General features: G+C 34.3%; 2 protein-coding genes across 2 annotated transcripts in view; one reads left to right on the top strand and one right to left on the bottom strand.

Annotated features, from left to right (window-relative positions):
• MSH4 (mutS homolog 4) overlaps nucleotides 1-17,850 on the top strand; it is a 118,585-nt gene that overhangs the window by 82,574 nt on the left and 18,161 nt on the right. The window lies entirely within an intron of this gene.
• ASB17 (ankyrin repeat and SOCS box containing 17) lies at nucleotides 1,267-17,430 on the bottom strand. Its single transcript, XM_026497787.1, has 3 exons — nucleotides 17,030-17,430; nucleotides 2,777-3,056; nucleotides 1,267-1,473 (listed from the first exon to the last, which is right to left on the bottom strand). The coding sequence occupies exons 1-3, from the start codon at nucleotides 17,428-17,430 to the stop codon at nucleotides 1,267-1,269; spliced, it is 888 nt and encodes a 295-aa protein (XP_026353572.1).

The following is a 17,850-nucleotide window of genomic DNA, read 5'->3' as shown; positions in this document are numbered from 1 at the left end:
TTTAAGATAATAAATTTCTTTGTAACTAAACATACAGATTTAATTAATATTTTCATTTTGATGTTATGTTGGATCAGAACTATTCTTTGCTTTCTTTGTATCAAAATCCATATAGTTTGGGGGTGGGTGAAATGAGTAAAGGTAGTAAACAGGTACAAATTTCCAGTTATAAAATAAGTTCTGGGGATGTAATGTACAGCATGGTGACTATAGTTAATTATACTGTGTTGCATGTTTGAAAGTGGCTGAGAGTACATTTTAAGTGTTCTCATCACAAGAAAAAAGATTATAACTATGTGTGATGATGGATGTTAACTTGACTTATTACAGTGATCATCTTGCAATATATACATATATTGAATCGTGTTATATACCAGAAAGTAATATAATATTATATATCAATTATATCTTAATTTAAAAAGTACTATTTATTTGGTATTTAGAAGTATCACACACCAAAACACTGAAGTTCCATATTGTTATTTGGGGCTAATTATTTCCAAACATTATCTATTTCTGTCCTCTTACTACTGACCCCCACCCTTTAGTTGACTAATTCTTCACCTTGTATTATTTGTGACTTTGGCTTCTCAAGGAAGGGATCATATCTTAATTTCCTTGACTATTCCTCACCACCAAGCACAATGTTTTATTTGCAAAAGAACTCAAATACTTGTTAATAGGAATACACAGTAGAAAATAATATTAACCTAGCTTAGAACATATAAATAATAGGGGCTTCAGAACATTAATATGACCAAAATTTCCACAGGTAACAATAATGCTCTAACACAAAACAACTTTTAAGAGCAGATTAAAAAGGTAAATCTAAAATATAACAAAAATCATATAATTTGTTCCATTGTATAGAAAGGTAATGGGCAAAGTCATATTGATTTAAAATTGATTCATTTAGGGTGTCATGTGAAATTATATATTTTTTTTTTAAGATTTATTTATTTATTTGAGAGAGCGAGAGAGAGCATGAGCAGGAGGGCCAGAGAGAGAGAGGGAGAGAGAATGTCAAGCGGACTCCCACTGAGCATGCAGCCTGATGAGGAGCTCAATCACATGACCCTGAGATCACAACCTGAGCTGAAACCAAGAGTCGGACACTTAACCAACTGTGCCACCCAAGCACCCCTGAAATTATATTTTCTAATGAAATATTCAATGCAATAAAAATTTGCATGAAGTTAATCATTTATTAACTTCTAAACCATACAATGGTGAGTATCCTTAAAGAACTCAGGACAAAGATGTGTATTAACTTTCTAAATTCAGGTAGTTCTGTAGACGAACTGGTATTAAAAGTGAAAATATTCCATTTGGGAGCATATTGTTGGTCAGCAGTTGAGCCCTGATGGTTATTCTGCAAAGATGTAATAGTTCACATGGATCTTTGTATCTTGTTGAAGGAATATAGTCCGGCCAATCAGAAATAATTGGACGTCTTCCTAAACTTAGCTGCGTCTGAAGGAAGTGGAAACATTTTAATTTTATAATATTAATCACTGGTTAGTCCAAATAATTAGCATTTTTATTTTGCATTTAAATTCAGAAAATAAATCTTAAATTTACATAACCCTTATAGTATTTTTTACAAAGCTTTTTTACCTGAGGCAAGTATTTTTATTCCCCTTTTATTCTGACAATGATATATAAAATTTAAATAATATGTCTAAGGACACAAAACATTATTTCTTACAGCTATGAATCTGTATATGTTTTTCATTATAGATCACACACTTTGTTTTATCAGCCACTCCTTCCAGAGTAGTGTTGTCAACTTGGCTATACACCAGAATTATCCAGGGGACTTTAAAATATACAAATGCTGAGGTTTTATTCCAGAAATTTTGATTCAGTTCATCTGAGGTTAGGTACAGACCACAAAAACCTTAAAAATCTCCCCAGGTGATTCCAAACATTGTAGAATAAAATTTCATATTGCTAAACCATGAGAAGTCTTAATAGGAGACCTGTCTATATGAAAAGAAAAATTTTTAGGTTTTAGTTAAGGTACCCCTTTTAAAGATTTAATTCTAGAAGCTAGGTGTTAAGTTGATTTAAGAATAAAAGACACTGCTGTATTACAGAGCTGTTTCTCCAATAGAACCTATAATCTATAGACTATATGGTGCTTTTGCTTAAATGATATATAACTTTTTATTATTTATTCAATACTCAGCTACTCAAAGAATATCTGGTATATGTTTAGCACCTTAGCACCAAGCATTTAGCTCATTGCTTGGGATCATTGCTTGGGTATGCAAAATAGTCTCTGCTCACATAACTGAGGGATAGATATTTTCAATTGCACAAGTATTTTAAGCCTTTATATTTTTATTTCTTGGCATGTGATTGTATCTGTGAGGAGAAATGTAACTCATTTTAAAATATTCTACTGTAAAGAATTGTGTTAAATTTTTAGTTTATGGTGTTCTTAAGACATAAAAATCCTAATAAACATTGGTTATTGTGTAATTAGAATATAATAATAACGTACATCTACTTAGTAACTACTAAAATAAACTATAACTTTTAAAATGATTTATTTAGAAGGCAAAATTATGAAATAAAGGCTAATAAAGGACTAATGTTCAAGATAATTTAGATTATACCTATTTTTAATTTGTAAGCCTACACTCAATTATTAATTTTTCACTGGATATATAATTCATAGATTAAAAATCAAATTCATTCTTGTCACACAGTTTTATCTTAAACTTGATCAATATTTGAGCCCAAACCCAAAGAACAATATTTTGCTTACCTCTATTTCCCTGACTGAAATGGTAGAAAGCACTCTGGAACATAGCACTAAGCATGTTTTGGCATCTTCCTGGATGTCTACCAATTCATGATCAACCATTATTCTCACTCTTGAGGGGTAGAGCAATATTGTTATCACAATGTTGATGGGGGTTTTTTCTCTTTCTAAGATTCCATATTGCAGGAGTATTTTCAAGATGTTAGATTGTCTTGTCTGAGCTACATAGAGTAGAGGTGTGATCCCACTTAGTGGGCTTGGACAGTATACTGGTGTGAAAGTTCTGTGAATCAAACAAACAAAAGTTTCACTGAATACAGAATTAAGAATTGTGGTAAACACTTTGTCTTAATAGTAATGGGAGAATAATAGTATTATCTTAAATGTCTTAAATGACTTTTAATGTAGCTTTACCTTTGTATATATCTTAAAAAGTTTTCTATTCTATGAATCTAGACCAAACTGAAAGTTAAAAAATAAGAAAATTCCTATTATACCTTTAAACTTTGCACTTGTAAAAACAAACAAACAAAAAGACTTAAATATATGGAAAGTTTACTTTTAGTAATAGTAATTTTTTCTCACTGGACAAATCCTATTGTTATCAGAACCAGTATTATATAAAAAAAATCTAAAAAAAAAAAAGAAAAGGTAAAGGGCTCTTTTTAATTTCAGTTCATTAATAGAATAAAGTTATGTGACCATTTTGATACCTTTTTGATTGTTTTCTTCTTGGTCAGTCATGAATTGGAGATTAGATGAAAAAGGAATAATTGCAACTCCCTTAATTTTGTTTTTTTTAAACTTTAATAAGATTAGAATTGGTATTTGTAGGTTTGAGCAATGAAAAAAATTTTTTTCTTATTTTATGTAGTCCTTGCAATTGAAATAGATATTTAGGTTTGCTAATGAACTGGTCTCTCTATGTAGATAGGACATGGTATAACCAACCACTGGGGATTTTATATTATAAAGCCTTGATTTGGCCAAATAATAATGGCTTTTAGGACTAAGGAAAGGGAAATTTTATTCATGATCCTTTGTCTCTGGAATTCTCTTGATTGGCCTAATAAAACACTAGTATGTTTTGTAGAACAGCATACAAACTATAAATACTGGTTTTGGACAACTGTGCAGAACAAGGAAAGCATTCTTCAAAGAGAGGAATTTTAAGATTGCATATATTTAATTAATGATGGAGGCAACACTGTATAATGCTATAAACAATGGGGATTTAAGGATTCTAGATTCAAAGTTTGGTTTCCCCTGACTAGCTCTGTGATGTTGGGTTAGTCAGCCTCTTTGAGTCTTAGTTTCTTTATGCATTTATGTATTCATTTGTTCATTAATTAATTGAACACTTGCTTGTCCAGAGTGTTCTGAGTACTAGACACAGAGAGATGAAGGACACAGTCCTTTATATCAAGATGGTTATTATAGTGTAGTAGAGGAAATGGAAAAATAATTCAATAATACAATACAAAATGATAATTGCTATGATAGACATACGCTTGGTGTACTATAGAAGCACTGAGGAGAGGCATTTAACTCTTCCTGGAATAACCATTGTTTGTAGGTTACCCTGGAGCTAAGATTTGAAGGATTAGTAGGTGTTTATCAATAAAAGATTAGAAGTAATGTTTCATTTACAAGCATAAAGTAACATTGGAGGATTGTTATACCTGAACTACCTATAAAAAAAGAATGTTTTATATTAGATATGTTCTCTGTTGAAGTGTATTTAGAAGTCCCATGGGGCGCCTGGGTGGCGCAGTCGTTAAGCGTCTGCTTTCAGCTCAGGGCATGATCCCGGCATTGTGGGATCGAGCCCCACATCAGGCTCCACCGCTATGAGCCTGCTTCTTCCTCTCCCACTCCCCCTGCTTGTGTTCCCTCTCTTGCTGGCTGTCTCTATCTCTGTTAAATAAATAAAATAAAATAAAATAAAATAAAATAAAATAAAATAAAATAAAATAAAATAAAAAAGAAGTCCTAAAAACCTCCCCTGTAGTGATTACCTTGTCAGATGCTCCAAAGAGAACCGTTTGAAAATTACTAGAACAACTAGTTTATCTCCAAAGCTTCATCAAGTGTTGAAATGCCCAGATTTTGTGATTAAAAAAAAAAGTGTGGTGTAGTACAGAGTAGCATCTTAGAAATTAAGAAGTTGAGTTTTTGTTGTAATTCTGCCATTGTTACTATATATATCCTTCTTAGTTCTGTATATAAATATACACATTCTCTGTTAGAATCATCTCCAGATCAGTATTGTCCCAAACATCTCATCTTTTTCATATATACTTCCAATATATATCCCAAATTGAACTCCTAAACTCTCCTTCTGCATTCCCTGTCCCGCTTATAGGTATTCACTTCCCCAAAGCACCATTGCGCCCAAATTTTTCACAGTTCTCTGATTTGTGTATGTCCTTCCCCTCCCTCTTCAATTCTGGCAAGCCTTGCTCATCATATAAGACTCTATCTAATAAACTCTTTTGTAAAGACTTCTTTGATGACCTGAACTTTCTCTTCTCATGACACTTTGTACATTCCTCTGTTAAGCCCATATCATTTTGGACAACAAACACCTCTAATCTTTTATTTTCTCATCTTCAAAATAAATGCATGATCAAGATGTGCAATAAAAATTTGAGCTCCACAGGGCAATATAATCTGCTATTATATCCCTAAATGCCTAGAATAATGCTTAGCCCAGAGTAGACACTCAAGTATTTGTTGACTTTTTTTTACTATTCTCCAGAAAAAAACTATGTATGTAATTAAATTTATTTTGCAGCTTTTGCACCTAACTAGAATATTAGTGAAGTGCAATCATTTAAATTTTTCAAAGGCAATCTAATTTATTCTTCCTGCTCATTCTTTTTTTTTTTATCAGGTAGTTCTTTTTAATTGAAGTATAATTGATAAACATTATTTTAGTTTCAGGTGTACAACACAATGATTCAATATTTGTATACATTGTGAAGTTATTAATATAAGTCTAATTACCATCTGTCCGCATAAAAAGTTAGAAAAAAATTTTTTCTTGTGATGAGAACTTTCAAGATTTACTCTCAGCACCTTTCAAACATGCAGTAAAATATTATTGATTATAGTAATCATGCTGTATTTTACATTACCATGAGTTATTTATTTTACAACTGGAAGTTTGTACTTGTTGACCCCCTTACCCATTTGACTTACCCCAGACCCTCCTTCACTCTGACAACCATCTTTTCTCTATGTCTATGAGTTTTTTGTTTACTTGTTTGTTTTGTTTTTTAGATATAAGTCAAATCATGTTATTTGTCTTTCTCTGTCTGCCTTAACTTGTCTTTCTCTGTCTGCCTTAACAACATTCCATGTTGTCACGAATGACAAAGTTTCATTCTTTTTTCATGTTGGAGTCATATTCAGTATGTTGCCTTTTCATTTTGTTGATTGTTTTTTTCACTGTGCAGAAGCTTTTTAGTTTATTTTTCCTTTTGTTGTCATTGTCTTTGGAGTCAGATAATAAAAAATATTGCCAAGAACAATGTCAGGGAGCTTACTGCCTATGTTTTCTTCTAGGAGTTTTATTGTTTCTAGTCTTGCATTCATGCCTTTAATCAATTTTGAGTTAATTTTTGTATGTGGTATAAGATAATGGTCTAGTTTCATTCTTTTGCATCTGACCAGTTTTCCCAACATCATTTATTGAAGAGACTGTCCTTTCCCTGTTATATATTCTTGTCCTTTTTTCCCATAATATTAATTAACCATATATGCATGGGTTTATTTCTGGGCTCCCTATTTTGTTCCATTGATCCGTGTGTCTGTTTTTATGCCATACTGTTGTTATTACTATCTTTTTAATATAGTTTGAAATCTGGGAGCATGATGCCTCCAGCTTTGTTCTTTTTCAAGACTGCTTTCGTTATTCAACATCTTTTCTGTTTCAACAAAAATTTTAGGATTGTTCTAATTCTGTGAAAAATGCCATTCAAATTTTGATAGAGATTGCATTGAATCTGTAGATTGCTTTGGGTGATATGGACATTTTAATAATAGTGATTCTTTTAATCCATGAGCACAAAATATCTTTCCATTTATTTGTGTCTTCTTTACTTTCTTTCATCAATGTCTTATAGTTTTCAGAGTACAGATCTATCACCTCCTTGGTTAAATTTATTTCTAGGTATTTTATTCTTTTTGATGCAATTATAAATGAGATTGTTTTCTTAATTTATTTTGCTTATAGTTCATTGTTAGTATATAAAAACACAACAGATTTTTGTATATTGATTTTATACCCTGAAACTTTACTGAATTTATTTATTTTAACTATTTTGATGGAGTCTTTAGGGCTTTCTATATATAAAATTATGTCATCTATATATAGCGGCAGTTTTACTTTTTCCTTTCCATTTGGATGTATTTTATTTTAAAATTTATTTTGATTTATATTTTATTTGCCTAATTGCTCTGTCTAGGACTTCTAATACTATGTTGAATAAAAGTAGTGAGAGTGGGCATCCTTGTCTTGTTCCTAATCTTAAAGCAGTGGGTATAATGTTAGTTGTGGGTTTGTCATATATAGTATTTATGATGTTGAAGTACCTTGCATCTATACCCATCATGTTGATGGTTTTTATCATAAATGGATAATGACAAAATGAAATTTGTCAAATGCATCATCTTCATCTATTAAGATGATCATATAATTTTTATCCTTCATTTTTTAATGTGAATTATGGTGATCGATTTGCAGGGATTGAACCATCCTTACATCCCTATAATAAATCCTACTTGATCATGGTATATGATCCTTTTGATGTATTGCTGAATTTGGCTTGCTAATATTTTGTTGAGGATTTTTGCATCTATAATTATCAAGGATATTGGCCTATAATTTTATTTTATTTATTTTTTACAGTGTCCATGTCTGGTTTTGCCACTAGGGTAACTCTGGCCTTGTAAAATGAGTTTGGAAGTGTTCCCTCCTTTTCAGTTTTTGGAAGGGTTTGAGAAGGATAGGCATTAAATCTTCTTCGAATAATTGGTAGAACTCACCAGTGAAGCTGTCTGGTCCTGGACTTTTGTTTGTTGGGAAGTTTTTGATTACTGATTCAATCTCTTTACTAGTAATTGGTTTATTCAGACTGTATTTCTTCACAAATCAGTCTTGGAGGATTGTATGTTTCTGGGAACTTACCCATTTCTTTTAGGTTGTTGAATTTTTGGTGTATAATTGTTTATAATTGTCTCTAATGATCCTATTGTATTTCTTTGGTATCAGTTGTAATTTTTCTTTATTTTCTGATTTTTTTATTTGGACTCTTTTTCTTGATGAATCTGGCTAAAGGTTTGTCAGTTTTGTTTATCTTCTCAAAGAACCAGTTCTTAGTCTCATTGATATTTTCTGTTTTATTTTTAGCTTGTATTTCATTTATTTCTGCTCTGATCTTATTTCTTTCCTTCTACTAACTGAGCTTCATTTGTTTTTCTTTTTCTAGTTCCTTTTGGTGTACAATTAGTTTTTTTTTTCAGTATTTTAATTGCTTATTAATTAGAGAGGGGGAGAGGGAGCATAAGCAGGGGGAGGGGTGGAGGGAGAAGCAGACTTCTGGCTGAGCAGGGAGCCTAATGTGAGGCTCTATCCTGGGTCCCTGGGATCATGACCTGAGCCGAAGGCAGACACTTAACCAACTGAACCACCCCGGCACCCTAGTAATCTTCCCTATTAGAACTGCTTTTGCTGTATCTCATTGATTTTAGCAAATTGTATTTCTATTTTCATTTATTTCAAGGTATTTTTTTAATTTCTCCTTTCATTTCTTTGTTGACACATTGGTTGTTCAGTAGCACATTTTTTAATCTCCACATATTTATGATTTTTCCAGTGTTGTTCTTATAATTTATTTCTAGTGTCATACCATTGTGTTTGGAAAAGATACTTGATATGATTTCAGTCTTGGATTTATTGTGACTTGTTTTGTGGTCTAACATATAATCTATTCTGGAGAATATTCCATGTGCACTTGAGAAGAATGTATATTTTGCTGTTTTTGTATGCAGTGTTCTCTCTCTCCCTCTCTCTCTCTCTCTCTCCGTATATATATATATATAGTCCATCTGATCTAATGTATCAACTAAGGTTGATATTTTCTTATTAATTTTCTTCTTGAATGGTCAATCCATTGATATAGGTAGTATATTAAATCCCCTTTCTATTGTTTTATTGCTGTCAATTTCTCCCTTTAGGTCCGTTAATACTTGCTTTATATATTTAGATGCTTCTATGTTGGGTGCATAAATATTTACAAATGTTGTATCTTATTGTTGGATTGACCCTTTTATTTTTATATAATCCCATTTTTTTGTCTTTTATTACAGTCTTTATTTTAAAGTCTATTTTATCTGATATAACTACTCTAGCATTTTTTGGTGGGGAGAGTTTCCATTTGCATGCAACATCTTCTTCCATCCCTTCACTTTCAGTCTGTGTGTGCCCTTACATGCAAAGTAAGTTTCTTGTAGGCAGTAAGGTAGAGGGATAGTGCAAAGATGGTACCTACCTGTGCCAACACTAGCAAAGTAGAGGGAGAATGCTGAAAAGAAGTCCACTGGTGCCTTTATTCCTGGAAAGTCTCAACAGGCTCTGCCCTTCTGGCAGATACTTTAAGGTTAACAAATGAATCTCTTTCACATATGGTCTGGCACTTTTCAATCTGTCACTTTTGTCCGTGGTCCCAAAGTGAATGTGTCTGCTTGTGGATCCTCTAAGAGTGGAATCTCCATTTCCTACAGTGCTATTTCTCCTGAATGTAAGTCCTGTTGGTTTTAAAGCCAGGTGTTTTGGGGGCTCATCTCTCCAGTGCAGGGCCCAAGGGTTAGAGTGTCTGATGTGGGGCACAAACCCCTTGCTTCTCAGGGAGAAGCTCTGTATTTGTGAGATCCCTCTTGACTCCTCCTGTTTGTGGGTTGGCATGCCAAAGGTGGGGTTTTTGGCAAGACCATGGCTTTGCTTCCCCTACCCATCTAACATGGTCTGTTAATCTTTTTTTTTTTTTTTTTTTTTTTTTTTTTTTTTTTTGAGGTGGAGGGAGAGGAGCAAAGGAAGAGGGAGGGAGAGAATCATAAGCAGGCTCCAGGCCCAGCATGGAGCCCGATGCAGGGGGGCTCTATCTCACCTGAGATCATGACCTGAGCCAAATCAAAAGTTGGACACTTAACTGACTGAGCCACCCAGGTACCCCAATCTGTTAATCTTTTGCTCTGGAGGATCTGTTCAGCTAGTTTGGTTTTTTGTTTGCTTGTTTGTTTGGTTTTTAGGGGGAATTGTTACATATATAGATACAGATGTAGATTTGTTGTGTCCATTGGAGGAAATGAGTTTAGGATTCTCCTATACTATCATCTTGAGCCTCCTCTGATCTTGCTTACTCTTAAGATATTAGACTAAGACTATTGTTAAGTATAGGAATTCAGGAGACTTGGGGGACAAAGATACCACAACTGGTCCTTGGTAAGATTTGGAGAATTTAGTCAATTTTAAAATATTAAAATTGATATTACCTTTAGAAGTAATTTTGGACCAAAAATGTTGAAAACATAACTAAAACTCAAATAGGCTTAAAATGAGATTTAAAAGTCTAATCTGTACCCAAATGACATGATTAATCCTCATGTTTAAAGAGCATGTTACTGTAAACCAAAATTTGCTTAATCTGTACTGACAGTTAATTATAACAGTACTTATATGGATGGAATAAGGCAAGCACAGCAAGAATTAGTTTTTAAATGTAAAGTTAATGAGCTGAACCCTCTATATCTGAAAACCTGTCATATATGCTTATGAAATGGGGCATAATATTTCCATATAGACATGCAGAGAATGATTCAGTTTTGTAGCTATACTAATTATTTCTATTTTTTCTACTCCTTCTCTTTTAGTTTTAAGCCACCAAATTTAAGAGATGCTTCTCCATAATTTTATTTCTGATATTTAAGGCAGTTGACTTTCTTGGAACTGTGTTTTATCCTAACTTAGTAGGGCTGTTTTCTCCAAGTTATCCACCTACCTCTTTGGCTGTTCCTTTTCAACCATCTTTTACTGGTCTCTCTTTTTTTCTGTCCTTAACATCTAAGTAAAGAAGATTTGGCCTTTTGACTAATTTTCTTTTGACTTATTGCTCTCAGGCAATTTCATCCATGACTGTAATTTCAATTACTGTCTATTGATTTATTCAACAAATATTTATTGAATGCATACTGTATGCCAAGCACTGTTTTAGGTGTTTGGGATATGTGAGTGAACGTAACAAAGATGGCTGCTTGTATTGTAGTGAGGGAAAACAGCACAGAATGAACATACCAAAAAAAATTTTTTTTATAATATGTTAGAAGATTTGATAAGAAAAAAGAAAAAGTAGAGTGGTATAGGAAGTATGGAAGTGCTAGGGGGTTGTATGAGGGCATTTTCCAGTTTTAAATAGGATGATAGGAGAGGGCATTACTGAAAGGTGACATTTGAATAAAAAAGAAGAAGATGACGAAGTTAACTATTTAGATATTTAAGGATCCTAAGGCAGAAGTGTTCCTGGAGTGGTGAGGGAAGAGTAGGGGAGCCATTGTGACTGAGAGAGTGAAAAGAGTGAGGAGTAATAGGAAACAAGGACAGAGATAATGGGATGCCACATCATGTAGAGCCTCATAGATCACTGAAAGGACTTCCATCTTTTACTCAAAATGGAATGGAGGAACCATTGGAGATTTTGAATAGAAAAACAATGTGATCTTACCTCTGCTGAGAATTTGTTATGGGATAGGAGGAAGAAAATTACTTAGTACGAAGGAATAACAGTAGAGATGGTCAGATTCTGTATATTGTTTCAAGTTAGAACTAACAGATATCCAGACAGATAAGATGTGGAATGTAAGAGAAAGACACATCAAGGATGATGCTATCTAGCTGTCTGCTGTACCTGGATATCCCTTAGGTAATGCAAACTCTTATGTCCCAAACTAAATTTTTATGTCCTTGATAATAATCTTGATAGATTTGTGGCATGACCATTGTGGTAGGCTGGATAATGGCCTCTCAAATTGTCAAAAGGGATTTTGCAGATGTAATTAAGGTAAGGATCTTGAGATGGGAGATTATGCAGGTGGACCCAGTGTAATCACAGGGGCCCTTATAAGACGTGCCAGGAAGAAAAATAGAATCAGGGTCAGTAAAGAAGCTATGACTCTACAATGCTGTCTTTGAAGATGGAGGAAGAGGCCATGAACCAAGGAGTGCAGGAAGCCTCTAGAAGCTGGCAAGGAAACCCAGTCTCCTATAGAGCTTCTAGAAAGAACCAGCCCTGATGACCTCTTGATTTTAGCCCCGTAGCTTCACTTTGGACTTCTGACTTCCAAAACTAAAAAATAATACATTTGTATCATTTTAAGCCACTAAGTTTGTGGCAATTTGTTACAACAAAAGGAAACTAATACAACCATCAATGAGTCTTAAAATTTAGAAATTTGAAATTAACTCTTGTCTTTCTCTGATGCTCTGCTTCTAATCACTCGCTATGTTTTGTTATTCTATTTAATAATATCTCTTCTTTCCCCTGTTGCTATTTAGTTTAAGGTCTCGTTGTGTTTTACTTGGACAGTTGTGGTATCAAAGAATAGCCTGAAGTTGGAGAAGATGGTGGCAGAGTAGAATTAGTTCTTTCCCTAAAACTGTTATAGATACACAGGGAAGCTGAGTTAGCACAGAGTGCCTACTATGCAAATTCAGTTTCAAGGAACTTCTCCAGTCACCTACCTCTTTTCAATGATTGTTTCCCACAACCCTTTGTCTGTAGACGTTCTGGAGCTGACACTGTATCTGGAGTGTTTGAGCAGTCTATTGACTGGTCTCCCTGCCTCTAGTCCCAGCCTCTCTTCCTAGTCTAGTCTTCAAGTGGGAGCTGATGAATCTTTTCATACCACTAATCTGACCTTCACTGGTTAGGCATCACTCATGGTGTAAATTTCAAATTCCTTAACATGGCCTACAAAGTACTTTCGGCTTTCACTTCTAGGCTTCATCTTTCACTATTACCCGATTTCCTATCTTACTTTCTAGCAATTGCAGAATTATCTAGACAATTGTTATAGACAATTCTTATAATCACTGGATGCAACATGTTGTTTGTATCTCCTTTGGTTTTAATCATGCTGCCTCTGCCTAGATTATATTTCTTCAAGGGCTAAAGGAAGAGAAAACTTCCTTTCATCCTTTAAAAATCAATATAAGACATCCTCTCTTCTATAGAGCTTTCTCAGGTATCTGCTCCTTCCCAATAGTGTTAACTTCTTTCTCTGTTCTTTCTACCTGCACATGCTTCTATTTTTGCATTTATAGTATGATTATAATTGCAATGGTTCACTTACTAGTGTGTGAGCTCTCCAAAATCAGGAAATATGGCTATTTGGTTTTGTATTCCCCCCAAAATACCACACTGTTTGGCACTTAAGAAAATGCTTAATAAATGATTATTGTTATTTTAGCTGAATGGTATCATCTCTCTTTAACCACTTATGGTCTGTCATACAGTGGCGTTTAGATTACTATTGCAGGTTTGTTGTAAAAATGAACAAACTTAAGTTCCTTTCCCTCATTAGTTCCACCTCCTCCCCTCCAGAGACCTATTTCGACACTTCATTATTATAATGGGGAAAATTATCATATTGAAGTGTATCCGGGTAGTGTGACCAAAAAATGATGTTGCTATAAGAATAAAGAACAACAGATAGTAGGGAATTTAAGGTATTCACTCTGGGGACATAATAGCTGTGTTCAAATATTTGAGAGGTTTTTATTTAGGAGAGAAAATAAATAGACTTTGTTCTCCATAGCTCTGGGGGCAGAATTGGAGAAATGGAGACAGATTTTAGTGCATGATGAGTAAGAAGAATCTAATAAAGCTGCATAAAAATTCACTTTTTCTTTCAACAAAATCTTGATTGAGCTCTTGGAATATATCTACATAGTTCTAGGAACTGAGGATTCAATGTTGAGAAAGTAGTCAGGGTTTTTCCTCTCACAGAGCTTACTTTTAATGACAGTGGATAGTGAATAAACAAATCAATGAAAAAAAAAACCAACAGCAAATGAACATATAGTGATCGATGTTGTGCAGAGAATTTAAATAGTGTTATGATAGTGAGTGAGTGGTTTCTTTAGATAGTGAGACCAGAGAAGGCCTCTCTGAAGAGATGACATTTATACTGTGTTCCACCTGATAAAAAGGAATTAGTCATAGGAAGATCTGAGTGAGATTTCCAGGCAGAGGGAACAGTTATTATTATTTCATTATTTTTAAAATGTTGGTTTTTAAATTTGAGTATAGTTGACATACAATGTTACATTAGTTTCAGGTGTACAACCCAGTGACTCAATAAGTTTATACATTATGCTGTGCTCACAAGTGTAGCTACCATCTGTCACCATTCAATGTTGTTACAATATCATTAACTACATTCCCTGTGCTGTGCCTTTTATTCCTGTAACTTATTCATTCCATAACTGGAGGCTTCTATCTCCTATTCCCCTTCACTCATTTTGCCCATCTCCTTACCCCCTTTCCCTCCGGCAACCAACAGTTTGCTCTCTGTATTTATAGGTCTGTTTCTGCTTTTTTCTTTTTTCTTTTTTTTTTTTTAAAGATTTTATTTATTTATTTGACAGAGATAGAGACAGCCAGCGAGAGAGGGAACACAAGCGGGGGGAGCGGGAGAGGAAGAAGCAGGCTCATAGCGGAGGAGCCTGATGTGGGGCTCGATCCCGTAACGCCGGGATCACGCCCTGAGCCGAAGGCAGGCGCTTAACCGCTGTGCCACCCAGGCGCCCCTGTTTCTGCTTTTTTCTATTTATTCATTTGTTTTGCTCTTAAGATTCCACTAATGAATGAAATCATATGATATTTGTCTTTCTCAGTCTGACTTAATTTCACTTGGAAGTAACAGTCATTATAGGACCTTCAGGCAGAAACGAAAATTGAAGATGTTCAAGAAACAGAAAGGTCTGGGTGGCTGGGATATAGTGTTCAAGGGGGAGAATGACAGGAGATTGGATTTGGTTGATAAAGTGAGAGACCAAATCATGTAGGACTTTTAAAAAATGGGTATTGAGTTTGAATTTTATTTCACTTGTAGTGGGAAAGATTTGGAGGATTTTAAGCATGAGTGATATAACATATTTCACATTTTTATAAGGTTGTTCAGGCTTCTGAGTCATGAATAGATTAAAGGGTTGAGAGGGAAGAGTGGAAGATGAAAGACTCTTTGGCAGTCTATAGAAGTTGTGCAGGCAAGAGATGAATGTGGCTTCACCTGGGTTAGAAATGAAGGAAATGAAAAGTATAATTGGGATATGTTTTAGAGACATATCAAGAGGACTTACTAATGTGCTGATGCAAGAAAGAGAAGAACCAAGAATAAATCCTGGATTTCTGTCTTGTGCAAGAGGATAGAAAAAAAGGGACCATTGGTCAGGTAGGGAATTCAGGGGAAGGAGCAGGTTGACAGGGAGAGAGTGAATTAGATTAATATTGTTTTATTTCTGTTGAGTTTGAGATGCTTTGTGGAGATGTTGAGTAGACGACTTTATATAGAAGGAATCTGGAGCTCAGAGAAAAGGTCAGGGCTGGAGAGAAAGACTGGAGAGTCATTGGCATACACATAATATTTAAAGTCATGGGACTGGGTAAAATCTTTGAGGGAAACAGAAGAGGTATCGCTGGGAAACAGAGGGGTCCCTGGGCAAAGGAATGGTTTACCTCACAAAATAGTTAACTACTACTAGCGTTGTTCAAGCAGAGACCATAGAGCATCAGCCAGGGATGTTCAACATAGGATTGCTGACCAGGGTGGAAGTTTGCTAATGAATTCATAGATCCCATCCGAATCTAAATAAAATGCTATGATTCTGAAAGACCCAGATCATGTTGTGGTACATAGAATTGGCTAGTAATGTATTTTACCTTGTGGATATATTTAAATGAAAATTTCTCGATTTTGAAACAGTCGCTTAAGACAATTGTTAATGGCACTGCATCATATCCCACTGTGTGTTTCTCTTTGTTTCATTTTCCTTCCCCTCCTTTCAGTTTTCCCCTTTTGCGTCCCACTTAAAATTTTAAAAATTTATCTTCTCTCCCTCTGCTTTACTCCATTTTTCTTTTCCATGGGCCTGCCAGGACACACATAGGTGTTACTTAGCCCAGCTTGGGACACTATTGGGTACTATTTGGGGGTTCTATTTACTGATATTCCAGAATGCAGCTATTAGTTCACGTAGTTGGGTGATCATTAAGGAAAGCAATCTAGTGGTACTCCAATATCACAATGATACACAATCAAGAGAACAACTGCTTCAGGCAGAATCTAGATTGGTTTAGTCTTTAACTGATCTTGTCTGTCTTGTTTTTTTTACTGTATTCTTTCTCCTGTCATGGTGCCTAGCTAGTATAGTGCCTTATCCACAGTAAGGTGGTATATAAATAATTTGTTGAATGAGTGAACAAATGCACATTGGTTCTAATCAAACCAGTACCCAAAACTGTAGAGTGAGTTAGGAGTTACTGCAAACTAAGTAACATTACAATCTATATTATGGACTTTACAAAGAGGTCACATTGAATACTTTATTCTATAAGATCCTCAGTAGTATTCATTAGCTAGTTTGACATTTCAGACTATGTGAAAATTTGGTTCTATAACAGACTTAATCAGGTATTTGGCTTCATTGTGCTCAATCTTGGAGAATTTGGAGTTGAATTTATCAATGTTTAACATACAAAAAGGGAATTATTATGTTTAATAACTATTATTAAGTGAATATGTGTGAATATTCTGAATTATACCTTGAAAGTCATTTTATATACGTACTATAGATAAACATTATTGGTATTCTCAAGAAGAGATCATGGTATTACCCAAAATAATGTCTTTGTCTAGTTAGAGAAATCTAAGTTGGTGAACATGCCATTACCTTGACCACCAACATGTAAACTTTATAGAACGGAACCGCTAGAAATATATTGGTACATAATAATGTATGTATAAGGGAGCATTTATTGAATAAATAATGAAGGAGTGAACAAATGAATGAGCAATCAATTCAGGATTCCTTATCCATATATAGCCACTATGCGTATTCATTTTAGAAAAAAAGAAGTAATATAATCTCCTAATGAGAAATTTACTCCTTTTATGGTGAAAACATGAGATTATTACCTCCATATCAGTGCCAGGTTACAACTTCTGTCTTGAACATAGTCCTTTGTCTTCTTGAGAAGCAGTTCCACAAAGTCAGGATTACCTTTTCTGGCGAAAACCCAGTACAGAATTGTATTCACACATATTTCAGTAAATTCAAGATTAAAATTTAGTTCGAAACGGTATCCTGATTTTTCCACAAATGCAATATAATCTGAGAGTAGTATGTCAAACCCATCCAAGTCGACACACCTCAGAATTTTTGCCAGGGTTCTGTAAATCCTAGGTTCATAACAGTGATATCCCCACTGACCCAAAAACTGCAAGGATGGTCGTTTAACAATTTTGTCAATGAGATTGCAGAATATATTGCTTCTTGGACAAGAAGTCTTACGACATATTTTAGAAGATTTACTCATTGCTATTTATGGCAACAACATAGAAATAAAATCACAGGAAGTCATACTGTAATCCTTCAGTTACATATTTTGATAATGTGGTAGGCTTTACTCCATAGACAGGAAGTGCCCTTTAAACTGTAGCCAGAAAAAATATCATATGAAATATTACCATAAAGTACTGGGTGACATCACAATAGATGGTGATCTGTCATCAGCATAGGTCAGAAATTTGGGATATTATATGTAACTGGTGACATTTGAGAGAGACATATTGGACATAAATGGCATGCATAACAGCTAAGAGCTAATATTTTTAAGTCTAAAACTTCAGCTCAAGCAAGAATGTATTTTTGTGAAGTACTGAAAGCACAGTCTATACATTAGACAAAATAATATTAAAATCAGGTTGATGATTCCTTTTAGGCTGTCATGTTCTGC

This window comes from Ursus arctos, unplaced genomic scaffold (genome assembly GCF_023065955.2).
Source record: "Ursus arctos isolate Adak ecotype North America unplaced genomic scaffold, UrsArc2.0 scaffold_12, whole genome shotgun sequence".
Lineage (NCBI taxonomy): Eukaryota > Metazoa > Chordata > Mammalia > Carnivora > Ursidae > Ursus > Ursus arctos.
The sequence above is the reverse complement of the archived record's forward strand: the minus strand, read 5'-3'. Positions and strand labels throughout refer to the sequence as shown.

Bases quoted from the DNA above. Each gene is read 5' to 3' on its own strand.
- ASB17 (XM_026497787.1), bottom strand. From the start codon at position 17,430: ATGAGTAAATCTTCTAAAATATGTCGTAAGACTTCTTGTCCAAGAAGC. The intron at 3,057-17,029 runs GTAATAATCTCA...TTTGATTCACAG, and splicing joins AACCTGGCACTGATATGGAG to AACTTTCACACCAGTATACT. The intron at 1,474-2,776 runs GTAAGCAAAATA...CACTTCCTTCAG, and splicing joins TTTCAGTCAGGGAAATAGAG to ACGCAGCTAAGTTTAGGAAG.